Below are 26,510 nucleotides of genomic sequence, written 5' to 3' on the forward strand. Positions count from 1 at the left end.
CTGATGACCAATCAGATCACAGCGTTCCGCTGTATCAGACCATACTGGCCGTTTAATTAGTTAATTAAATTCGAAATTAGTAGTTTACTCGGAAATCTATGCGGAACTTGCAGAATTTTTTCATACGTTCATATTTCTCAAACATTATACTTGAATTGTGTTGATTTGGAAAAAAAAAAAAAGAAAAAAAAGCTTGGTAACAATGTACGCAGCAATAGTCATCATAGATGACTTTTTTGTAGGTATGAATGAAAAGAATGCCAAATTATTAAGTTTGACATGGTGTAATAATGCTTAAAGCAAAATCAGAATATACTGGTGCAGAAGCATGTACAACACTTAGTTTTATTTTATTTAAGAGAACCAAGCAGGATAACTGATGCAGCTTTAGATATAAAACCACCATCTTTTACAGTCCAACAAGTGAGCCTCAGAGCTCCCCAGTGTGTTGATGGACCAGCTGATCCCCCTCTCACACAACGCATTTTCTCCTTATCTTAACCCCCCCTCTATTTTACTCCTTCTCCAACCACACCATTTCAGTGTCTATGTAAATGGGTCCCTGCCAAGTATGTGATGTTCATTTATGAGGTCACAAAGGGGGGGGATGGAGTACAATTTTCTTGTTTTAGCTCTGACCAATTAGAAAGCAGGAACCATCGCCCACAGACCGGAGATCCAGTCAAATATCTAAACAGGAGCAGGACTGACAAATCGCCAATCGTGTTTTATCTATGTAAAACATGTACAGCATCTGTAGGCATCAACCACTCTTCCTAAAAACTAACCTCCAAAACAATTCCATATAAAGAGTATTCAGAACTGTATTATATCCTCTATAAAAGCCTTAACTCACGTCACTGGCATTTTGACCTGAGGTGTGACTTTCAGGAAACGCTACACATCAAAACCCCCTGACACACAATCTTATTGTGAAAAATACAAAACAAATAGGGAACTAACGAAAAAAAGAGGAGGGAAAAAAAAGCGAAGTTAAGAAGTTACACAACCTCATTTCGCATGCACTTTACTTCAAGGGGGAAAAAAGGGCATTAAACATTGAGTAACGAGAGAAACTCGAACAGATGTATAACAGAGCACCAAAGAAAAATAGCCACCTGATTTCCAGCATTTCATGGATCAGGAGATGGTTGAGGTGTTCAAGCATCTGACAGGACAGTTGGTCTAATCTCCAACAGTAGACTTTTCATGATCCTAAAACGTGTTAAAGGCACAATAAGCTGAGCTGCCGGCTCTAATCTCCATGTCACACAGAGCACAATGAAATGAAGGTGAAGTACGACAAGTGATAAGGGGAATGTTTGATATCATTTTATTGTGGGTTCTTTTGAGAGCAATGGAAAAATATAACCTTATACAAACATCTGATTTCTCTCTCATTTATTTATTCATTCATATTTTTAAACAAGCTCGGAAGTCTCCCTTTTTCCCCAACCAAGTGCAGCAGAAAAGCTAAACTGGGGCCGAAAACCGAGCACCAAGCCCGAGAGCTCAATTTGTCTCGATGTCGCAGGTGAACGCTTTGTCATCTTTTTTTTTTTTATCTCAACAACCCATCAACTTCAAGAAATTAAGCCTTGCTTAATGTTTTTTTTTCTCATCTGAATTTAATTTGGCACTTTTAATCTGCAGGAATTTACCATTTACCGAGACTTCAAGAGTAAATTGTAAGTGTGAATTACTTTCACCTTCGAGTCGATCTCTTCGTGCACATCCCAAAAAAGTGCGAGTCTCTCTCAGCCGAGCCGACTGAAGAGAAAAGTCTGGAACTCGGCGCCCACATTAATGACAAAGGAAAAAAATAAAAATAAACAAAAAACACACAGAAATAAGTAAAAACTAAAAAAAAAAAAAAAAGGTGAACATTTCAGTGATTTCAGGGAAGAGCAGCCGTACATTTTTTTTGAAGTGCTGTAAAAAAGCCAATCGTCTCCCTCTTATAATTATACGCAGAAATACAGCGTTAAGAGCTACGTTTATTTCTCATAAGCTGATAGAACAGAAAAGAGGGGCCAAGGGGTGAGAGGGGGCAGGGTGGAGACAGCAAAACCCCCTCCCTCACTCACACACTCAGTTGGCCATCTTGGATTCCAGCAGCCATGTTTGTTTTGTGATGTTCGGTCCCCCTCCCGTGTCCTCGGGCAAGCCAGAAACTCATAGCACTTATAAGTGAAAAAGAAAATAAAAGAAAAGAGAGGAGAGGAAGATGGGAGGGGCTTCACAGATCCACTGAACGAGTCAAGTAGTCCTTTTTTTGGGTTGCTCTGCCCACTCCCTCTTCCCTCGGTTGATTATTCACGTTTATAGTAAGAGCCTACAGAAGAGCTAGGAAGCTAATCCAGTTCATGTTGTCCATATCGAGTCCACAGGTGAAGGAGAAAAAGAGCTTGGGGATTTCGGAGAGAGGAAGGAGCGTCTGTGTTCAGGATGGAGGGATATACAGGGGGGTAAGGGAGGGGCTGCTGTTTTTGTTTACTGATCAGCCTTCGTCCTATTTCGACTGCTGGAATCTTCACTCAGAAGGTGGTGTGATCTCATTCGTCACGCTCACTCGTTCACTCGCACGCTCACTCGCTCTCTCGCTCACTCACTCTCAGACACTCAGCTCAGCGCACACACACACACTCTTCTGCTCCCACTCGCGCGTGCCAAAAACATATCTTCACTCGGCCGCTTCTCTTACGGTGTGTTAACGTTCCCCTCGGCAATGATGGATCTAAAATAAATAAATAAAAAGGGGTGTAAATACTATTGAGCAACATTTATTATCCTACAGGAAAAAAAATGTTTGTATGAACAGAACAGAAAGTGACAGAAATTAAACTTCAGCAATACCAGATTTTAATTGATGACCATACCCCTCTTTACAGGTGGTTAAAAAGATATTATGAGTCGTATAAAGATTCTTTATCTTTAAGCATGTGGATTGAAAGCCAAGAGGTACAGGTAACTCACCAGGCCTGACTCTTGAGCTTGCGGAGCTCCTTGGTGGCCCACGTGGCAAGAGTTTTAGTTTTGGTGGTTTTGGATCGTCGTCCCTCGGTGAGCAGTTCGTTAATCTGAGGACGAAGCTCCACCAGCTTCATCACATCCTTACCGAATGTTGTGCACAAGTCACTATACACACAAAGGCAAACTTATTTGCAAACTGACCATAATTGATGGGGTATGGGTTGGGGTAATTGACTACAAAAACAATTTTAAAAGTAGCAGATCAGACAGAAGTTTCATAGCCCTTTGCATCCCTACATTTGGTTCAGGCAATCAGGGGAAGCAGAACTAAGGAGTACCACTGTGTAAGTTGAGAGACAGCCCATGAGGGGATAAAAGAAAATAAATTAATAAAATTTAAAAGGCTTGTTTACCCGATGAGTCCGACAGCGTTGGCCACCACTCCGTCTGAGTGATCCTCATCCTCAGCGATATGATGAATGAAGGATAGGATGAACTCCACACGCGGCTGCACCAGCATCACATCCGCTAGCAAACACACACAGCCATTAAAACCCAACCTTACAGCATCAGTATAAATGGTGCATGCATGAGTGCGTGCGCAAAACTCACGATGAACATTCTCCTGGTCTCCTTTAAGACCCTGAATGATCCCTGTGTATGCCTCCAGACAGCCTTCGCGCAGCTCGTTCAAATAATCCACCATGTCGTAGTCCGTCTGTAACCCAGAAGGGAGAGAATTTATTTGATCAGAAACACAGCAATAATAAATAAATAAATACATTTTAAATATTAGGGTTGAGTTTTTTTTAGATTGAAGGATCAGTAGAGTCATGATAGCTCAAATCAAGTGTGGAGTCCTGTCAGTTCCCAGAGTGTACCAAAACACACAAATGGTTTAGACAGACTCGCTTTACTCTGTGACAACCTAAAATCCCATAATACTACACTCCACAGTAACGGGAGGATCTGCCGTCACTCACTATATCCAAGAACAGGGAATTAGTCAGAGGGGGTTGATTTATCTCTAACAGCAACTCTGACAGTAAAGCATTCCTTCTAACACGTTATGGTTTCTATAGAAACAGCTCGTGCTCAGTCTATACAACCAGCACTTCACTGATTAAGAAAATAAACGTCATGTTAAAGTTTTCTTAAAGCCATTAGATACCCAATACGTATCTCTAGTGTCAGAGCTTTGTAATGGAGGGCAAGCTGTGACCAGGATTATGACATCTTCAGGACAAAGAAGGTTTTGCTTCTTGGTAAGTAATATTCCTGGGTAAAATTTTTTGGTAAAAAATGGTAAAATGCTCTCCGAGGAAAATAAATCAACTTAAAGGTGGTAAGTGCACTTATCTACAACACGTGTAGTGTTTGTTTGCATAAATAAATGTCTATGTTTTAGATTAGGCTGTGTCTTATATGTATGGTAGTGTTAAAGCCTGCTACCTTGTCCACTTGTGCTTGAGAAGCCTGCTGCAGCGTGTCCAATACCACATCCAGATATTTCTTAAACTCCCCTCCGATGGCCAGAGCGATGTCACCGAACACGGAGAGGATCTGCGGCTTCACGGACCTGTGCACATTCTCATTCTACACACACACACACAGGCAAATGTAAACATTTTGTATACAATTACATAAAATATTCTAAGCGTTAACGTAAAGCATCATCACAGGCTACATGGTTTTAACACACTACTACTACTTATTCAATCAGAGACGCACTCAAAAGATGTGTGTATTACACAGTTATAATACTCACGCCCAGGTTCTCCAGCAGCAGCTGCATGATTTCATCACAGTAAGGCAGAATGTTGGCCATCAGGGCTCGACACAGGTCGCACACCAGACCCACAGCGGCCAGACACACCTACACACACAAGTTAACTAAAACGTTTCATAAACCATCACCATTGAACAATGCATAAGTCAAAAGCATCTGTGCTGCGTGAAAACTAATGTGGAGTCCTGTCAGTACCCGGAATGTACAGAAACACACAGGGTTTAGACAGACTCGCTTTCATCTGTGACGAGCTAAAATCCCAAGATGCAAAACTCCACAGCAGTGAGAGGAACTGCCGTCACGTACATAAAAGTCATCAACACTGTTTAAAGATCAAAGTTAAACTGATGACCGAGGAGAAAGGGGGGTAAATTCTGTTACACTGTGATGCTGCATGACCCCCATTTCATATTCAAATACTGGTTCTATTTTTATTCTGCTTTTCTCTTCACTTCCTCTTCCTTTTCTCACCCTCTTTTGAGCTACTTTAATAGACAGACAAGCTAGCAAAATATTGTTATGTGCAATATTAGCAGCCAGTTGGTGTGTTAAAAATAACTGCTTGTGTTTAAGTACTCAGGCTGCGCATTCCTCACCACACCATCTGTGAATCACTCTGTACACAGTCCTGAAGAGACGAAACCTGAATAAAACCCTTACCTTTAAATCGTCTTAAGATTTTTTTTTTTTTTTTTGACAAAGACTAGACAATAGCCCTGAAACATGTTTCCATGATATATTTGCTAATAAAGGACAAGTTTTGGTGTAAACCTTTATCATCTTTGTGTACAAACACCACAGCATCTTACTACCACGCACCATCTTGGAAAAGACCAAGAGCATAAAATTAACCATGAGAGAAAACTGCATGTACCTGATATTCCTGATAGTTCTTCAGTCCAATAACCAGGAATGGTTTGAAGGCTTCCATGTACTTCAGGAAGTCACTGCCCAGAACTGCACAGGCACACACACAAACAAGATCAGTGGAGTTTTAACAGCTCAAACTGAGCAGCACCATTAAATCACTGACTTACTGAAAGGCGGTAACAGGCAAATCTAGTGCACTAGACCATCAACACTAAGACAACAAATGAAAATACAAACACTTTAAATAAATAGGGTGTGCTAGGATTTCTTCATTCATCATTATTACTTCAAATCATAATACCTACACAATACACTGATTCTTAAAACAATAAACACCACAAGTTGTTACCTTCACACGTATGCAATTGGGGATGCAAGGCCTGTTTTTTTTTACTGTAACTAAAAGACCCAAGTCAATATAAATAAAGAGCAATATAAATAAAGCTGCTTAAGAGTCAAGAGTCAAAAGCTCAGAGGCGATTGAGACTAAAAGATTTGCAACTTGTTTAAAATCCAGGTCTGCATCCCACACTGCTCTTTAGTGTGCTGCATCATTGTTACTGTACATCTGCTTCAAACCATATGAACAAGACTCCCGTTAACGGTTTATGGGGCCGTTAGGTAATAATGAGCATGTACCTTCTACCAGCGTGCTAACAGCCATAAGGGCATCCTCCTGCACTCCTCCGGAGCCAGCCGTGCTCTGAAACATGCGCAGGAGAGACGCCATAACCACGTCGGAGATCTGCAGAGCGTCCTGGTGCTGCACCTTCCGCAGAACATTCTAAAGAGAGCGCAAAATAATATTAAGGCTCATTACTTCAACTCTGAATGAATCCTTATTGTACATGACCTTATTGCATATGAGGCTTAAACACCAGATCAATTACCAGAGTTTATTTAATATTTTTACAGAAAACCATGGCATCATTAATAATGTTTTTTTTCCTGGAGAGTTTACATTTTAGACTTCTTGCCATGAATTTTTCTCTCTTTAAAAATCCTCTAGGCACACTTATAACCAGTACTTCAGGTACTTAAGGGGTGAGTGGGCTCATGTTACAACTTGTGAGGTCATGCATACTGTCTCTATGCTCGTTGTTCACACCGAATAGAAGTAATATTCAGAGTAATTCTGAATCAGACTGCAGTGAGGGCTGAATTGAGGTCATGCGGGTAAAGATGGCATACACTGCCCATTGTCCAGGTAACAGTCTAAAAGGCATTTGGAGTCATACATTATGGGACACGCCCACAACATATGCTAGCTATGACGATAAACGGTTTAATAAATAATCCTCCAGGACAAAGGAGTGTATGGTGTGTGTATTGTGTGAACAGACCTGCAGTGTTGCACAAAGCAGAGACTGGAGATCGTTGAACTGGATTCGGTCTGACGTGCTCTGGATGTGAGACTGAGAGAGAAAGAGAGAGATTGTCAACTTAGCCTGGACACACATTCTTTTATGTAACCCAATAACTAAAGATTAGACTAACTAAAGACAGGAATTCATTTCTTTGGTCCAGAGCTCAAAAGCATGACTAAACCATGATTCTGGGAACACTCCTGTTAGAAATAATATACATCTTTACATTTGCGTAGCAGAGTATTATTGTTAGGCATAAAAATCTGCATTGTTTTGTACCCTCTGGTTACAAAACAGTGAGCGTCTACAACATAGCCGTCCCTCAGTATATGTAGAGGATTCATTGCAGGACCCTTTAATGATACCAAAAGCAGCAGATGTTCAAATCGCCTATCAAAAAAAATTATCAAATATTTATGTTTAATCTACAGACGTCCTACTGTATACTTTAAAATAATCTGTACATTATACCCAACACAACATAAATGCTCTAAGGGCGGAGGGGTATGCCAACTCCTAACCTTACTTTCATGCACCAAATTCAAGCTTAGTTTTTGGGAACTTGTTCAAGTTTTTTTTTTTTTTTTTTGCCATATCGTCAGCCCATGGTTATGGAGAAGATTTGGAGAGCCGACTGGATTAAACCTTTAACAGGGGTACCTGTGTAGTATGTGTTTCCTTCAAATTAAATCAGTAAAATGTTCTTAGTAACAGACTATACCATTTTAGGTAAAAATATGCATTTTGTACTGCATAACTAGTGTGTTTTGAGCCACATGACACAAGCAGCCATGACTCACTCACCTTATTTATGGATCAGCAAATTTTGATTAACTTATTAATGGATACATTGTATGGAGTAATGGATACTGTAACATAATTCACATACAGCTTTACAACAACTTTTTAAAACAGCACTTAAAAAAAAAATAAATCAAAGCACATGTGGAGTCCTGTCAGTACCCAGACTGTACGGAAACAGACAGATTTTAGACAGACTCGCTTTACTCTGTGACGAGCTAAAATCCCAGCTTGCTAAACTCCACAGCAGTGGGAGGAACTGCCGTCACACACAGCGACACTTGCATCCTATTTTCTTGTAAACAGCGCAGCTACATTACACTTGTCATCTAAATCCTGGCATTTAAGTTGATGTTAGTGAGCTAGTTAGAAGACGGCTCGGAAGCAAACTCTGCAATACTTTAGATTCATGCTGTAGTATTTAATGGCAGGTATACAGTCTGTCCTCAGTAGGGAAAGAGAGAAATTTACACTTTCATCACACCCCTTAATTTACATAAGTAGTCAGGGAGCACAGCTATAGCAGACAGCTAATGAAGTGAATTTCAGGTTTACAGTGAAAAATATAGCACAGACCTCCATCTGCAGAACCTGCTGCAGGCGCTCCATGATCACCAGTGTGGTTTTCTGCACCGCCGGGTAACAGTCCTTAGCACTGTTCTTCACTATCTCCATCAAAGCCTCGTAAGCTGCGCTGCGCAGGTTGTTCTGGTGTCCGTCCGGCCTGTCAGACAAACACTTGCTTACTGACCCCGAAATAGAGATTATATTAACATTACTACTCAGAGTGAAGCGACTTACGCTGATCTACACAACATCTGTTAATACAATCTCAAATAAAACCTGCTGTGACCGTTAACCAGTTGAATCAAGTCAAAGTATGATAATACACTTAACTATGCATACTTTAACAAACTAAGATGCATAGACAACAAAAAATAAAACCTCCACCACCTAGTGACAAACAAGCAAACAAAGGGCACACAAAGAACAGAAAGTACAATGAGGAGGGGCGGACTAACAAGGGAGGAATGTAGAAAAGGAAGCAGAAAATTAAAAGCATTGAAAGAACAGAAGAGTGGACTAGACAAAACAGTGGACAAAAAAAAAAATGTAATTAAAAATAAACAAAAGGAAAAATAAACATGAAATTTCAGGATTAAAATCAGCTCCTCACGCCTGTAAAACAGACCCCACCTGTCTGTTGTTTCCAGAAGTTTCTGTACAATGAGTTCAAATGAAGAGGAGAGGCAGTAGGTGCTGGGTTCCTCCTGATCTTCAGCAGCATCAGTAGCCTCATATGCAGCTTCAGCCAAACTGGAGAATGCCTGAACACACCAAATCAGACCATTCACAATCAGCTTAAGTCACAGACACAGCGATGTAATGAACAATGATGAGAATAAAGGCAGCATTTTTACCCAGCAGACGTTGGAGGCGACACGTGGCTCGGCCCCTAACCCCTCGATGAGGCACTGCAGCAGAGGATTCAGGTACAGCTCGTTAATGGCAGCTTCAGGCAGCAGATCACAGATTCTTCCCACCGTCCACGCCGTTGTGTCCCTCACCACCACACTGGGGTCCTTCATCAGCTCGATGAGGGTTGGCATGGCCTACAAACGCAGACACACTTAGTGCAAAGCTTTACCAGGCGTAGTAGGAGGAGTAAGAACAGACCCCTGTCCTCACCTGGATGACTAGCGGTTTGAGCTGGTTAAGTTCAGGGCCTTCCAAGATAGAACCGAAAGCCATAACAGACGCGTCTCTGTAGCGCCAATCCGGATGTTTGATGTGCTCTTTGATGAAAGGAAGAACGTGAGGCACAACGTCATCCTCACAGCACGTGGCCAGCAGCATGAGACACACTCCCGCTGCTTTACACGGGTTCCAGTCGTCGTCGTCATCGTTCTCGTCCTGCTCTCACACACACCATTTACACTTACATTCAGTAAAATTGCTTCAGTAGATTATCAAAACAAACAGACTTCTATTATCTTCATCTATTTATAATATTTTGACATCAACAAGCATAGCTATCAAACTTGGCCCAAGCAAGTGCTTTATAAAGCTGTTCTGGATACTTTTAAGTGATACCGTGTAACACACCTGCTTAGTGAGGGTCTGAGTAAGAATGGGGACCAGGTACTGGAGAGCTCCTTTAGCATAAAACTTGCTGGTGTGCTCTGGCGGTCGGCCCTGTTCTGATGCCTGAAACAAAAACATCACTCTCAGCACACTTCATTACTCACACACTTCATTACTTCACTACATATGCATAATACATACACACAATTATAAATAATAAATCAGGACAGCCTGGTTATTAGTTAGCTAATTAATCACCTGAGATGAGAAAAGTTTTAAACTGAAATGTCACTATGACAATCACAATATCATTAGTAATGTCCAAATCCATTTTTTTTTTCCTCACAATTTCTAATACGTGTCAAACCTTTAAGTTAGGAAACAACGCTGGCTTTACCTCCGTGGCTTCGATGGCCAAGTCCATCTCTTCATCACACACGTTCGACCAAAACTCAATTCCTTGCAGAGCAACTTCATCAATATCACTTTTCATGGCTTCAATTGTGATCTAAGAACACCACAGAGAGAAAGAGGTTATAAAATACAAAATTAATGAACAGATAAATAAAAACCTCTATTAAGATTGGCTCACTCCTCTCACAGAGACCACCCACTGATAATTAATAATCAATAAATAAGTGGCATAAGCACGATTGACTGGATCTCCAGAAATCTAAGCGTTTGCTAGTTTTTGTAAACTCACAATCTAATCACATCTTCAACAATCATAAAAAACATGCATTGAAGTAGGGAGTAAAGTTAGCAACAACACACTCATACACTATCAGATACTTACTGCGAACAGTGCAGGGCCCATGTACGTCTCCATGTACTGATAATACAAGGACATGATCTTCACCAGGTTCTGTAATGCAGCCACTCTTACCTAAAACACACGGACATAAAATAATGGGTTAAACATACCACAAACACCACTGTTCTGTATTCAGGCAGGTTCTAGATGTGCAAGCCTGGAAGTAATAAACTAAATTAAAAAATTATTTTAAAAATAATTAAAAAAAAACTAACCCTGGTGTCTGGACACTGTGTGGCTTCACAGACAACCTGCATGATGAAGTGTCTTTCCGTCTGGAGAAAAACATGAACAGAACATATAAATAAGAATTTCTAAGATAAAATTGGCTTTATTCATAAATACAAAGTAATTGAGGTTAAAAGAGTCTGAGCTTTAAAAGTGTGATAAATTCTAAATAAAAATATTCAGAAATAATTAAAAACATTAAATAAAATCTATATTTTCAAATTCTAACCAAATGTATTATCTGACTTTTTTTTTTTTAATTATTTTAAAATGCAACAAGCCTGTACTGCTGGCAACTCAACGTCACAATACATGCAAGTCATAAACACCTTTGAGAATCACACAATCTGATCTTTCCAGCACGCTCCTAAAATCAGATAGAGATCTAACTTTTCGGGCCTGTGACCTCAGTTTGAACAGTCACAAAAAAATTATCCAACACAACACTCATCACAAGCAAAGATGGAGGATGAAAGTAAAGAAGGATTTCAGTGGCAAGAGACTGCGAGGTACGTTAGTGTATGGTGCGAGGTACTATGAGGTATGCATTTCTCCCGCAGCACACAGGACAATTCTCCAAACCATTTTTGTCCAGGCAAGTAGAAATATTATTCACACAATCTACACATTTATGTAAATCACCCTAAGATCCAGTCATTAATCTAGTCAAAGCTCATGTCCTGCAAGAGAACCAACAAAAACAGAAGAAATTGATGATTCAACTTTAAGGTGTGTTTATTAATTTAAAATTAACATTTGTAGGTGTATATTGCAACTACTCAGTGTTTGAAGAGATCTCAGAAAAAACAGCCAAGCGTGGCTATAGATAAACCCAACTCTAGTGGGCAAAGCAAAGGTAAATGTTTAAAAGCAAGACTGAAATAAATTACAAGCGCAAGTTGCCTTTGTTACAGTCAGCTCAAAGGCATCATGTGCAAGCTGGTCAGATTTGGACTGTGATCTGTTGAGATCCTTAATAAAGGTTTCTTTAAAAAAAGATTTGGTCAGAAAATCAGATACAAATAACTTTTGCCAGATATATGAACAAAGCCTTTGTGTCTGATCCCACAAATATAATCTAAACGCCCCAGGATCACCATCTGGCCAAAAACGCACTGTATGAGATAAAGCAGTTAAAATAAAAAATAAAAAACTAATCTAGGAAAGTGCAGAATAAAATGGCATTTGGAAATATTTTCTTTAAACTTCACCAGCATGCAGTTACTCCCAACCTCAAAACACCTTTATACACACTGTTTATACAGGTAGTCCAGTATGATGGATATCTACATTTAAACAGGGAACAGGGGCATATTTACCAATTTACATATGCATTCGACTGAAAAGTTGCTTTTAAAAGAATGGGTTTTTTTAAAAGAAAAACTAAAAATGCAACAGCGCAACTATTAAATGACTAAATAAAAAAAAAACTAAAAAAATTAACTTGGGTCAATTACTACCCAACAACAAAGATGCCACTTTGTTTACATTCTCAGCAGAACAAGATGAATAGACAATCACTATACATGCACATGTTTCTACACAATGTGTCTCGTAACTGCAAGCACACTTATTAAAAACTCAACCGAATTATTTTAGACCACACCATTAAAGCTAAATTAAATGCCACTAAAACAGTGTGTGTGTAGCTGACATTAAAAAGGTACAACAGCTTTGAAATTCATGTAAAATTAATGCACTGTAAAAGTGTAATTTATTAACATGGAGGTCAAGGTTGTATTGCTTAGCCTCAATTCTAACCATTACAATTCCAAGATTTAACCCTGTAGACCTGGTTACGTAAAAGCAATTTCTCTTTCTCTCTCTCAGACACAATCCCTAAGACGCTAATCGTTTTAGTGTGCCATGTATGTAAAATAAAGTTAAAGTCTTTTATTAACATTTTATGCTGCTCATTTATCACAGCCCTCTATAGTGTGTTTATAGAGGAAACTCACAATGCAACTATAAACATTAGCAATCATACTGACTAAGCACTGCTGGGAAGTGTTCACTACTGGCACACCAATAACATCTGTAAAATGGAGTGTACCCTGCGTAAACTGTTGATAATTTTTGCCACTGCAATTTTCAGTTCAGTGTTTGATTTGTCTTAAGCTATACATCTTAAAAGATTTTTAAAGATTATAAAAGATTTAACAAAACAATGAAATGCTGCGTAACTATGTGTTCCTTGTTCAAAGGTTGGGTCTTGGGCAACAAAATGATCCAATTTCAGCAGAGCTTCTGCTCCAGTCCAGCAGATGGCGGTAACGCAGCAACCATCAGAGAACTCAACAATAGAATAAGTGGTAGGCACAGTATGTGAGAATGGAACCTCTTTTTTCTACATTTTTTTATTATTATTAAACAGACCCACCAAATAAATTAATCGAACAGAAAATTAAATCTTTCAGCACTATCGTACAGGTAAACTCTCTTCTAGGACACACCCCAAGTGGTGGATTACAAATGTATGTAATATGGTGTGCAAGAGAGCAGGAGACAGCACTCACTCAGCTGCAACACTAATATCTGCAGTGCAGCATTTGTTTTCTTTTTTCATCCTCCTCACTACCATGAAATGATTAAATGAACCAAACACTCATGTCTGGATCATCTGCGAGCCGTGTGGTGGTTGTAACACTTAACGAAATGTAGTTTACTCTGTTTGTGTGTGTGTTGGCGTACCTCCTTGTCAAAGTTGGCTTTAGTAAACTCCAGGGAGTTGAGCAGAGCGTTGGTGGCTGCTAATTTGACATTGTTGCTCGGCTCCTCTTTCCTCATGCCTTGGATGATGGCCGTCAGAATCTGATTAGCACTCTCCTGAAGCTGCTCTGGTTCCTAAGCAGACACACACAAAAACTCATTAAATCACAGTGCTGCTCTGGAGTTCTTTACACCGATTTGTCCAAAAGGCGTTGACTATAGGAAGACTCACAATGTCCTGGCAGATGTACCCGATGGCCTCCAGTGTGGACTCCTTCATGTGTTCGGTGCTGCTGGGGTCAGTGACATTGGCCACCAACTGTGGAATGAGCTCAGGCCACTGACTAACCGGGATCTCAGCGCACGCAATCCCGGCCACACACTGAGAGGCTGAGCTTGGCCTGTATGTCTCTGTACCCAGAGTCTGCAACACCTGAGGATGAAGGGGGAAAAAAACAAAAACTTAAACTGCTTGTCTCATGTTCTCTCTCAAACCCATAGTGAGAGGGGTTTCCAAAGCCAGGGTCTATACAAATTAGGAGCCACCCAACTTTTACCAATTGTGTACAATTCCTGTTCAAGGACCTCAGCGATGTGAAACATTTAGACTCATGTGTACAATCACACTGGATGGAAAGAAAATTAGTAGCTATTTAGCTTAAAATTGAACATGTATATATTACATAATTCAGTCCTGATTAGGTTTACGGCTGAAGTATATAAAAATTTTCATCTTGACGGTTTTAGAAACCGTACAACCCAAGTTCAGATTTGCAACGCGTAGCATCTCTACAGGATAATGGCACATTGTACAAGTAGGCAGGTGCAAAGCAGTGTGGGGAAGCACAATTGTATATACCACCTAGCACCTCTACATGTGTGTGTAAATATAAGGCACTCTCTTACATAGTTCTTGATCTCGCGGCGAGCGTTGCCGTCGATGGCCAGCCATCTCTGCTGATACTGTGCTTTCACGTCTGGGTCCTTTGACGTGAGAGAGTTCTTCACCTGCAGGCCGGCGGCAACTCGGGCCACCTGAGTGTTCCCTGGGTTCGCCAACACCTTCGACAACTCCACCAAGAACGTAGGCTGCAGGAAAGGATGGATTAGTCATCACAGCTAAGAAAGACAACTCACACAGACACACAGAATGATAGAGTACAAGAATTACAATGCCCTGTTTGAGAAACCAGAGCACTGTATGGACACATCTACACACAACTATAGATTTTACAGTTGATAACACTAATATTAAAAATTTATAAAATTATCATCATCTTTTTACAATCAAAAGAATTATTTAATAATGATCTCTTTACCAATCAGGTCTGAGATTAACAGACAACAAGATCATAGCAATCTAGCCAGTCCACCAGACAGCTAATACACACATTAAAATACAGAACCAGAATTAATGTGAAAGGAGACCGATTTGCATACTCATGCATATTTATATTAGGAACAAAGCCCTGATCCATTCTTCTGGATAAAGTAAGAATATGTAAAACAATGAGAACTCATCCCTCGCTCTGAGACAAAGTGATGCAACTTTGAATCGACTCACTGCAGGAAGTGAATCAAACACAGCGTGTGTGCTTGGGATGTAAGAAAGCAAAGCTGTAGAGGTGAGATGTGACCTCTGAAAAGTTACTCATAAAATAAATGTTTTTTTTTTCTTTTTGTTAACAGAATAACCTGATTATATTACACACAGATAGTGTGATCTAACTCATATGCAACAAACAAACAAACATACCAAAAGGTGTAAAGGTCCTTTCACACCTCAAACACTATTTGCACGCGTGTGAAATTATTTGCACCTCCCTTCATACCAAAAGACAAAACTGCCTCGCTAATCAATCAAATCTCCAACACATCCGGGTCCCACTCCATTCCGAACGACACCGTGAGAAAGCCAAGCTAAGCTAACAGTTCCATACTATGCTAAGCTAAGCAAGTGGCGGTGCAGCGTTAGCGCAGGGCGGTGTACTGAATACCAACTGCGCAGCTCCACAGCGCCAGCTCCTTGGGAGGGGAGGGGGGTACAACTTACCAAATTCTCAATGGCAGCCTGCTCCAAAAACTTCTGCGCCGCCTCCAACTCATTCCGATCTGTCACAACACACAGAGAAAAAAATATATATTTAAAAAAGTCAAATATATATTCTGCAATAAATGGAAGAAACACGCTGAGCCCAGACGGGGTGTGATGCTAGCATACTAACACGTTAGCAACGAGCTAACGAGTGACTAAAGAAATCTGTTCAGGAGATAATTAATAAGCACAACGCAATTACTAATCAAAAAATAAATAAATAAATAAAAATCAATGCCTTACACACTCAGTGTGAAAGATTTTCCCAAGATATTAAATCATGCTAATAATCAGGTTACTTCTTTAATAATTTAAAGTAAAGATAAAAATATTTAATTTTTAACAGTCATACATTTAAATACAACCTATTAAACATGACCATACAAAAACACAAAATAAATAAGACTAGTCTATACGATCAACGTTATAAAAAGTTAGTTCATCTGGACAGCTAGCTTAGATTCACGTTCAAAGCACATTTTAACAACTACAGAAATGTAACGTAAAAATACCTTAATTTTAAAGCTGATTATTCGCTGTGACGTATTAGCGTTTACACGCGTATATTGAGATTACCATATAAGTAATAAATGAAATAAAATGTATATATTTATCTACCAAGTTAGATTATCTAGGCTAAACATTATTTACGGTTAATAAATAAGCTCTGCCATAATTAATACAGGATCATAAACCGACCAGGACTAAAATAATGATGGAGTAAATGTATATAAATACATAGAAAGTACGAGAAAGACAGACGGAAATGAGAATGAGTTAGCATGTATGCTAAAGGCGTGTGAGGGAGTGAGTGTGTAACTCGGCTGTGTGTGTGTGAGAAAGAGCGAGAGAGAGAGGAGGGGTGATGGCCGCCCGGTGAACCGGTAAACTTCGCCTACTCCTCAGCCCGATCTCATCGCACTCTCTCCTCCCCGCTCCCTCAGCCTAGTGTGCCGGCGGGTTTCCCGCCACAGACCCGCGTTGTGAGATGAACGCTCCCGCCTCAACATGCTAACTGTGCTAACTCGCGGGCTTCACGCGCCGCCGCGGCTGCTCACTCACTGCTCCTGCGCGGGGGCTCGTGCAGGCCTCGGCACGCGCACCCCTCCCTCCTTCCCTCCCGCACGCTCTCAGCCTCAACTTTTCGAAGCTAACACGCTAGCCGAGAGTGAGCGGGAAAATCCATAGCGCGGGCTACAGCATACACAGACACACACAGCACATACACACACACGGCGGATGAGTGTGTGAGCGGAGCAGTCACCTGGAGAGACGGTTTTTTCGAGGATTGTTATCAGCTCCATTTTGTCCCACGGTGCGGTGCTGCTTCTGCTGCTGCTGCTCGGCTAAGCTAATGCTAACGCTAAGTGCTAATGCTAACAGCTAGTTTGCGATTTACCGCGCACACAACTCAAATTTTTATTTCTAGTTCTGTCGGTGCTGTAACACCAAAAAAAAAATAGTAAAATATAAGATGTGGAAGGATGACGCCGCACGCTGACAAACCCCTAAACTCCTCCAGCCGATGAGTGTGGAAGTTTTGCGGGTGTTGCGGACTGCTCTCTCTCTCTCCGCCCGGCTCCACTCCGCTAGCAGCTGCTGCCTCTGTGTGTTGTTGCGAGGGGGGGAAAAGTAGGGCCGCGCGCGCTAGAGCCACTTCCGCTGAACAACGTCACAGCACAAGCATGCGCACTAAAACCCACAGGGGTAAAACCCACCCCTTTCCGCGGGTTTAAAAAAAAAAAAAAGTTTAGAATTACTTTGTCTCTTTATAGATGTTCTAGCGTTAGTAGCCGTCGTTGGAGGGAAAATATATATTTAAAAATAGTTTAAATGTTTAAGCTAAAAATAAGCTGATCAGCTTTATTGTAATCATTGATATTATTTCATGTTAAGGCCCAAGTACATGTCTGTCTGTCTGTCTGACAGAACTGTCTGCCCAACTTATTAATACAAAGAAATATCATTTTGTAACGTTGAGTATCTTAAGGTTGTTTGTTGTACTTCTTTTATCGTTAGCCCTATTCAGTAATCGGAGAGTGATGAGTAATCGGAAAAGTAGAGCAGATAAAGATTAAGCTTTTTCTAAAATGAATCCAACTAACTTGTTAACATTTACTTATACCACTTGAGCACTCTTATTCAATTAATCACAGTAAAAATATTCAGTTTAGCTTTTCTAATTAATATCTGTTGGTGCTCAACGTTTTGATTTTAGCGCATTACAGTGTGCTCTCACTTCAGGTATTTTACATGTCTCTCCACGGACGGCGGCGGATGTCTGCCGAACGACCCGTGTTTTATCTCATAGTAGCATTCCACTTTACTGCTTGTTATTAGCGGCATGGTTTCAGAGCATATGGGTCAATCTGTGATGTAATTTGGCACATAACTGCTTAGAACATCCCTTCTTCTCAATGTTTTGATTTCATTTATGGTGTAGATTTAACTTCAGTATATACTAACAAAGTTTCAATAATTTCTCTCAAGCCAGTTTTGCATGACGTTGTGATAAATTCGGCTGGACAGAAATACACATATACAGAAATATTTCCGAGACTGGTTACGGGTCCTCCATTATATGAAACATAAAGATATTATTGAAAAAGTGAGTTCTGACCAATGTACAGACAAAACCTTTCTTTTATTTAGGTAGGTAGGTAGATCGATACATACTGTATATTTAGGAGTCACCCTTATCCAGTGACTTACACTTTTATCTCATACAGCGGAGCAGTTGAGGGCCTTGCTCAAGGGACCAACAGAAGCAACTTGGCGGTCATGTGGTTTGAACCTGGAATCTTCCAAACCGCTGACCAATGCCTTTACCCCTGACCCTGCTGAACAGGTAGATTTATGAATAAATACATAGATAGAATCAGAGGGCTTAAAAGAAGCCCTTTTTTTAACAAAGGTGTGTGTGGTATTTACATCAAGCTATCAGCAGCAGATTCTCTAAGTCCTGTAAGTTTCTGACGTGGAGCCCCATGGATCAGATTTGTTTCTCCAGCACATCCCTTAGACGCTCAATCAGAGAATTTGCAGGCAGAGTCAACAGCTTAAACTCTGTCATGTTCCTTGACCCGTTCCTAAAGTAGTGTAACTCAAGCTGTAAGTGTTTATGTGGTACATGTCAGAGTAACATCCACATGAATGGAGGGACCAAAAGTTTTACAGGAGAATATCGCCCGGACCATCACACTGCCTCAGCCAGCTCACCTTATTCACATAGTGATTCCTGGTGCTTTAGAGCACTTTCATTAGGTCCTGACCTCTGCAGATCAGAAACGCTCCATAAGACCTGCTGTTTTGGAAACATGCTGACCCTGACATCACAGTTGGGCCTTTGTTACACATCCTCAGATCCTCACACTTACCCAGTTTTCCCTCGACACATCACTTTGAGATCATGTTCACTTGCTGCCTAATGCTCTGACAGGTGGCGCTGTAACAAGATCATCGGTATTACTCCTATCACCCCGCAGCAGGTCTCTCCAAATAGGTGTATACAGAGTAATACATTAAAATAATGCACTCACATAATCTACCCTCTTCTGCATACATGACTTCACAGACACCTCTGATTGGTTAGTGTCACACCACTCGCCGGCTTCATATATATCATCCATCTTGTTACATGTTAATTAGTTCCATTCAATTTGTTGATGGGAGGCATGGCGGCTTAGTGGTTAGCACTGTCGCATTGCACCTCCAGGGTCCAGGTTTGATTCCCGCCTCTGTGTGCATGGAGTTTGCATGTTCTCCTTGTGCTTGGTGAGTTTTCCTCAGGATACTCCGGTTTCCTCCCACAGTCCAAGGAGACATGCAGATTAGGCTAACTGGCATTCCCAAATTGCTTGTAGCATATTTGTGTGTGTGTGCTTTGCGATGGATTGGCACCCTGTCCAAGATGTTCCCCACCTTATGCCCCAAGTCTCCTGAGACAGGCTCCAGGCCCCCGCGACCCTGTATACAGGATCAAGCGGAATAGATGATGAGTGAGTGTTTTATTGATGATTTCCCCCTGAATTGTGATCATTTTAAGCTAACATACTGCATAAAAAACAGCTTTTAAGGGTCGTTTTAAAATAATGCGTAGTTGTGGATCACATGATTGTAATCATAAACTGTAGAGAAGATACCATTGTGTGAAGAGGAGTGGTTTCATTTTTAAGTGAAGACATGCAACATTTATAACCTGATTATACAACTCAACGTTAATAAACTCTCCGCACGTATTAGTTCCTTAACGAAACCTAAACGTTTAATTAACTCCAGAGCAGATTACCACACTTCACTCATAGAAACAATAATAAATTAATTAACTGAAGGCTCGAGGTTATATTAGATAAGCTAACTATTCACCTAAAACCAGCTGAGTTGGCTTGTTAGATAGCTCAGCAGCTAATTATGCTAAAAAGGACATGCTAATTGATGTAAAACTGAGAGAAACCGGTGTATTTGCGTCGACTCCTATGGTACAGAATTGTACAGTTCATAACAAACCTCCTGTAAAAGTAGCAATAAAGTCCAGTCTTAATAGAGCTGAACACTTTTACCTGGTCAGTGAGTATGTAAGATAGAAGGTAAATGTATATTATATAAGCATTCAAGTCCATATTTTATTTAACATAATTCATATTGCAGTCATTGAGAACAGCTGGGATTTCAATATACACAAGAGGATTGTAAGATTTCTGTCGCCCAAACAAACTCAGACCCTCTGCACAAAAACTAGACACACCCCTAACTCCCACCCAACCCACCCACATGAGCACCCCAGGCCTCCCCACTACCCCCGTCCCGCCCTCAAAACAGGTACATATGGAGAAAAACTTAACAAAAACACATGACCTCCTATTCTGTCAGAACCACTCTCACCCTGCGCTCAGTCAGTCCGCCTGTCTGTCAATCCGTCATGGACACAAGTGTGTGTATGTGTGTGTGTTTTGTGCATTGTGTGAGCTCAAAGCAACTGATTTGCTCTCCAAGCTCAGAATTAAACATTAGAAAGGGAGGAAGGGGGTATTTTTTATATTTTGTTTGTGTGTCTGTGTATATATGTGTTGGTGCGTGTGTGTGTGTGTGTATATGTGTTGGTGCGTGCGTGCGTGTGTGTGTACAATAACCAAACATCACAGCAGCATCTTACTGCCACACAATTCTCCGCGTAACAATGACTGACTGATCAAACCTTCATTTGAAGCCCCTCCCCTAACCCCATCCCCCCCAGCGGTCAAAGTATCAGTCAGTGTCTCAGCGTGTGTAAACGACGAGTGCCGTCACTGATATTATTTGAGACACCGCTCGAAGTAGGTAGCGCCGACGTAGCCTCCGCGTAGCGAACGCTGGACGTTCTGCTCGAAAAGCCGCCGGTTCGACTGAAGCACCTCCGCCGCCTCCTTATTCAGAGGATCCTCAGGGTTTGGCTCCTGCAAGAGCAACAAACACACACAAACACACACACACACACACACACACACAGGACAAGATCAAAACTATGGCAACTTCTACAGCATTTACACAGGAGAAGAGAGGAAAAAAAAAGAAATAGAGCATGAAGATGGGGAGAAAACAGACGGGGGAAAAACAGAGGGAGAGGAAGGAGCGTGATAGGACTGAGATTAAAGAGGAAAGAAGATGGAGAGGGGAAAAAAGAGCAAGAGGAAGAAGAGGTATATTTAGACTGAGGAGAACCCTCTCCCCCATGCACAAAGAATAGTACAGTTCACTTACTAAGAACAGATACTGTAGTCCGTATATGATGGAGTTAATCGTCAACACTGGCTTCCAGTCTTCTCTAAACACACAAACACACACAGGCAGCAGAGTCAGTTACAGTGCAGTGTGTAGGATTTAGCTCAGTATGACACACAGGCAAGCAGACAGACAGACATTAAAAAAGGCCGACACATGGGCAGACAAAGACCTATAAACATACAAACACACTGACGTCAAGAGTACCTCAGTATGTTTAAACAGACGTTGCCCTCCAGGTCGATGTTTGGGTGATACACCATCGTCTCGCACTTCACTTTAGGAGGGTCATGAGGGTAACCCTGTCCTACCTGTCACACACAACAGGAGAACACATTTACATGTACAACCCACACCATTGACGCATGGTAACTTCCGTAAAGCCTGATACAGAACCCTCTTGTGTGTGTGGTGTGTCAGCTTTACTTACTTTAAAGCTAAAGACAAACTTTCCTCCTTTGTAGAAGCCCTGAAAAAAAAAAAAAAAACACCAGTGAATAAATAGACAAGTGTGTAAGATCAGAGGAGAGAATGGTGAGAATGCAGTGAGTGAGTGACATCGGGCCGAGAGATCAGACAGATAGCAGTGTCCCCCTGCATGTACATTTCTACTGTATATAAAACCTCTATGTAACCACCCTCCCTCACTCCCCCCGCCAGTAGCTAAAGATCAGTGTAAGTGAGATGCATCCCTCGCTCCCTGTGGTCCAAATGTATAATGTGATGGTGGGAAAGATGTGTTGGACAGATGTGAGACCTCGTCTGGTGAAATGATGAGTTTGAAGTTCAGAAGATCATCCTGATCTGGAAATACAATCTCACACGTCTTTGGGAGATTCAGCTCGTTGATGTCTGAAAGAGAGTGAGAGGTAAGGGTGGAGTTAGGAGAAATCACACTTTCTGGTTTATTTCTGTCTTCTCAGAACCTGTTGCTCGGTCTGAGGAACATGTTCAAAGAGGTGAGGAAACATTCTCAGGAAGCTAGAACTAGCTCATAATTTTCATAATAAATCTGTACGTCCTCATTATCATCATCATCCTCCTCCTTCTTCTCCTCCTGATCCTCAGTAAACCTCTTTTATATCTGTGTGTAGTTGTTAAGATTGTTTGGAGCAGTATCTAGTTCCTCGGCTGTGTGTAACCATAGCTTCACTGCAGTGTGCATAGGGCAGTAACCTGATGCCACCAAGAGGGGTACGGCCAAGACCAAAACTTCACTAACCCCCTTAAATGATACTCAGTCTCAGTAACTCCCCCGTTCACCATGACAAATCTCCTACATCACCACGGCCTCAGGGGGCTACCTCTGGAGTAGTGGAAGCGTGCAGATGATCAGTAGCAGGGTTTGTGAGAAGATGTCTGTGATGATCAGGACTGTGCACAGAGGAACAGGGCTGAAGCCTACATGTGGCATTCCATTCAGGAATGGGTCACCTGAAAATTTTTAAGTGACCCAAGCAATTACGAGCTGTAATTGCCACTAGGGGCGCTACAGCATGAAACAACTAGCTAAAGAGGAGTGTTTTCCCCATCCTTTCTTCATAAGCGATTCAATGGTCACAGATCCCATCGTCTTGGTTTTCTCTTTCTTTTTTCCTCCTTCTTGCCATGTTATTTTGTTTATTGCTGTGGTCATGGAAACATTCAGTTTCTTATATCGCCACCTTGTAAATTGAGCTTGATCACGTACACAGGTACGCAACTGCACAGGTTTAAGGTGTTTTCACACTAGATGTAATTGATTTGTACTGCGCCCAGGAACATTTGCTCTCCCCTTTCCCACTCTCCCCTAGCCAGTGTTCCCACTATTATTATTCTCTGTACCTAGGTACACCTGCGCCAACAAACACAAAGGGAAGAAGAAAACGAGGAAGTCAGTCTTCTTGCTATGCCAAATATTACTGATATTTCCCTGAAAAGGTGACGATCTGTATTAGTACTTTGTACTGTATCAGCTATGGCTACATAGGTCAGAAGATGAGATTGGCATACACACAGATTTCAGAAAAACACCAATAGCAGTGATGTAACATCTAAACAGTGATCTACTTTTGTTCTCAGGTACAATCGGCTTTTATATCAGATTTGATTCGTGCCTCGTTCTCGGTTCCCAGGCGCGGAACAATTATGTTTCTTACTGATCAAAATTAACCAGACTCTGGAGTCATAAGTTCTCTGACACTTCCGGCAGCTACCAGAAACACACGTGTCAACATCAGCGTGACACATGGAGATGTGAAAATGTCTTTAGCATAGGAGTGTGTAAACTTTAAATCTTAACTGGTTTTCATTCAAATGCACTCTGTGTGTGTGTTTGTGTGAAAACACATTAAAAAAACTTTAAACAGGACACACTCGATCTGCTGGTGTGAGCTGGTTTCTGTCTGGTTATTACTCCAGGCTCCTGTGTTTTTGCCTACATTAGATTAAATTATACTTGAATATCTCTTCTCACCTCTCTCTCTCACACACACACACACACAAAAGTCCATACCGTACCCCACTGTATGTATAAAAACAATACACAATAATGCTGTACACATTACACAGTGACCAGGATGACAATGTCGAACTTAAACCAGTGTTCGGTCCAGGATTCAGGGATAAACCTGATTAAACAGTTTACTCGCTGCGCGTACACACAAACACACATGCCTGTAAGTTACCTAATTATACTTACCAGTGTTAAAAGTCAGTCGATATGAAACTCAAACCAGCTCATGTTGATTAATAAAAGACTCTGTTATAAATCCTAAAACAATGTAACACACACTTTAACAGTTTACATCACTAGACTAGCTTACTGACACTTAGCAAACTTCACATTTTAATAATAAACACTTACAATAATAAAATATGATATCCCTGAATAATATGTTCTGTTATTAATTCCCTGATGTTTTCGCATAACACGTGAATAAATCTCGAAAAAGTTAAAACACAAACACACCTACACCGAGGCTGAGGAAATAAACTAGCCTCTTAGCATAGCACAGCTCCGTGTTGTGAAAAGCACTTAATTTCACATTTTTGAGCCTCCCCTTTTCCCCCCATTAGCTTTACACACATGTTTTAGTGTTAAATACTACAGGACTACGGTGTGTATGTGATTTAATAAATGTTCTCACACACACATACACACAGTTTTATCCGAGTGTGTGCTAACGGCTAGCTCTGCTGCGACGGTGCGGTTCGGTTTCTATGTGAATATCGCGATAAAACCCTACAGTTTATTAACACTGATGCCCTAACAGATGGAGGGATGGAGAACTGTGTGTGAAGTGTTTAACGTCACTCTGTCACTCCAGAAATAACACACACTAACCCCAACACCGGGATGTAAGTCAGTTAGCTATGTAAGCCTGTTAGCTAGCCGGGTTAGCATGTGGCTAGGCTAGCGTACCTTTCTGTATCCGGAGCTGGGCCGCGCTGGCCTTCTTCCCCCCGGCCCCGGTCCGGTTTCCCCCCAACGACTCCTCATCCTTCTTCTGCTGTTTTAAAGAGAACAGTTTAATCATGGCTCCGAGTGTGTGTGTATGTGTGAGAATGTGTGTGTGCGTGTGTTTGAGGGAGAGAGAGTGTGTCTGTGAGTGTGTTCTCCTCCCAGCCCCGAGCTAACGCTAATGCTAATAACTCTCTCTTTCTGTGTGTGTGTGTGTGTGTGTGTGTGTTTGGAGTGTGAAGTTGCGGCGCCGGGACACACGGTGTGTCTCTCTGCCGGTCTGTTTGTCTGTCTGTCTTTCCCTTTCTCTCCCTCTCTCTCTTTTCCTGTGTGGTAGAATGTCGGTCTATCTGTTGTGACGTCTCTTTTTCCCCCTTTCTCTCTCTCCCTCTCTCTCTCTATGGAAAGTCTTCTGACACACATGTATATTTTTGATAAAAGTGGTGAGTGATAGGGAGTGAGAGAGTGCGTGACAGAGAGTGATAGGGAGTGAGTGTGAGAGAGAATGAGTGAGTGAGTGACTGAGGGGAAGAAAGTGAGATGAGGGTAAGTGAATGAAAGAGTGAGTAAGTGACCAAGAGAATGTTTGAGAATGGGTGGGTTTTCTTTTGATTCTGTAATGGTTAGCACTGTCGCCTTGCACCTCCAGGGTCCGGGGTTCGATTCCCGGCCAGGCTCGATTCTCGAGTTTGCATGTTCTTCCCGTATTTGGTGGGTTTCCTCCGGGTACTCCGGTTTCCTCTCACAGTCCAAAGACATGATTGTGTGTGTGTGTGTGTGTGTGTGTGTGTGTGTACCCTGCGATGGATTGGCACCCAGTCCAGGGTGTACCCCGCCTCGTGCCCTAAGCCTTCTAGGATAGGCTCCAGGTCTCCGTGACCCTGAATACAGGATAAAGCGGTATAGCAGATGAGATGAGATGAATGAGTGTGAGTGAGTTAGTGAATAAATGAGAGAGTGGGTGTGTATGTGTGTAAGTGACTTTTGTTGAACTGTTCTAAATTGTAAGACTGAACTGACTTCTCATTTTTGTTCAGTTTATCATTCCTATCACAGTGCTAATAACTGGGATAAACAGAGACATGAAATTAACTGTTTCACATGCTGGTGATAGAGTGTGTAATGCGTGGACGATCACTCAGCAAAAAAATAAAAAATGTTTTATACAAGGAGATTCACTTGATAGAGGACCATATTACATCCCAATTAAATATGTAATACAAGATTACCCTTATTACCTTTCCTTAGATAACAACTGTGAGCAACTGTAACCTAGCATAAGCAATTTCACTCTGGGATTAATAAAGTTATTTGAATCTTGAATCTTGAAGAATATTCTGTAATAACTTTTGCTAGGATAAAGCAATCTGAATAAAACAACATAGAATGTGTTCCTCAGTATTTGGTTCTTTGAACATGCCGGGAATCAGACCGATAAGGTAGGCGCCAGACAGCCATTGCGCCGTTTAATGACGTACTCTTCACTCAGAATAGTGGTGTATAATAATTCAATTCAATTCAATTTTATTTATATAGCGCTTTTAACAATGGTCATTGTCTCAAAGCAGCTTCACAAAAAT

The 26,510-nt window shown here is 41.2% G+C and overlaps 2 protein-coding genes across 2 annotated transcripts; both read right to left on the reverse strand.

The window, feature by feature from the left end:
- Positions 1–1,310: 1,310 nt before the first annotated feature.
- Positions 1,311–17,357, reverse strand: kpnb1 (karyopherin (importin) beta 1). Its single transcript, XM_053492497.1, has 22 exons — positions 16,996–17,357; positions 15,690–15,748; positions 14,543–14,725; positions 13,869–14,069; positions 13,619–13,771; positions 10,915–10,974; positions 10,682–10,771; positions 10,283–10,393; positions 9,907–10,008; positions 9,490–9,714; positions 9,222–9,413; positions 8,998–9,128; positions 8,377–8,524; positions 6,976–7,047; positions 6,272–6,416; positions 5,637–5,719; positions 4,742–4,849; positions 4,426–4,569; positions 3,586–3,691; positions 3,387–3,501; positions 2,977–3,138; positions 1,311–2,737 (listed from the first exon to the last, which is right to left on the reverse strand). Coding segments are annotated over exons 1-22 (2,631 nt in total). The 5' UTR covers positions 17,036–17,357; the 3' UTR covers positions 1,311–2,736.
- A 2,971-nt stretch (positions 17,358–20,328) lies between these two features.
- On the reverse strand, positions 20,329–25,312 carry ube2m (ubiquitin conjugating enzyme E2 M). Its single transcript, XM_053491414.1, has 6 exons — positions 24,892–25,312; positions 22,246–22,340; positions 21,919–21,957; positions 21,696–21,799; positions 21,468–21,531; positions 20,329–21,163 (listed from the first exon to the last, which is right to left on the reverse strand). Exons 1-6 carry the CDS (start codon positions 25,004–25,006, stop codon positions 21,023–21,025), a joined length of 558 nt encoding a protein of 185 aa, XP_053347389.1. The 5' UTR covers positions 25,007–25,312; the 3' UTR covers positions 20,329–21,022.
- Between the last annotated feature and the right edge of the window lie 1,198 nt (positions 25,313–26,510).

Source organism: Clarias gariepinus, chromosome 3, assembly GCF_024256425.1.
Source record: "Clarias gariepinus isolate MV-2021 ecotype Netherlands chromosome 3, CGAR_prim_01v2, whole genome shotgun sequence".
In the NCBI taxonomy this organism is placed as follows: Eukaryota; Metazoa; Chordata; class Actinopteri; order Siluriformes; family Clariidae; genus Clarias; species Clarias gariepinus.

Coding starts and splice junctions, on each gene's coding strand:
- kpnb1 (XM_053492497.1), bottom strand. CDS start 17,035: ATGGAGCTGATAACAATCCTCGAAAAAACCGTCTCTCCAG. Junction 10,772..10,914: donor CACAGTGTCCAGACACCAGG/GTTAGTTTTTTT, acceptor CGTGTGTTTTAG/GTAAGAGTGGCTGCATTACA. Junction 5,720..6,271: donor TGTTAGCACGCTGGTAGAAG/GTACATGCTCAT, acceptor GTGCCTGTGCAG/TTCTGGGCAGTGACTTCCTG.
- ube2m (XM_053491414.1), bottom strand. CDS start 25,006: ATGATTAAACTGTTCTCTTTAAAACAGCAGAAGAAGGATGAGGAGTCG. Junction 21,800..21,918: donor AGTTTGTCTTTAGCTTTAAA/GTAAGTAAAGCT, acceptor TGTGTGTGACAG/GTAGGACAGGGTTACCCTCA. Junction 21,164..21,467: donor GACTACAGTATCTGTTCTTA/GTAAGTGAACTG, acceptor TTGCTCTTGCAG/GAGCCAAACCCTGAGGATCC.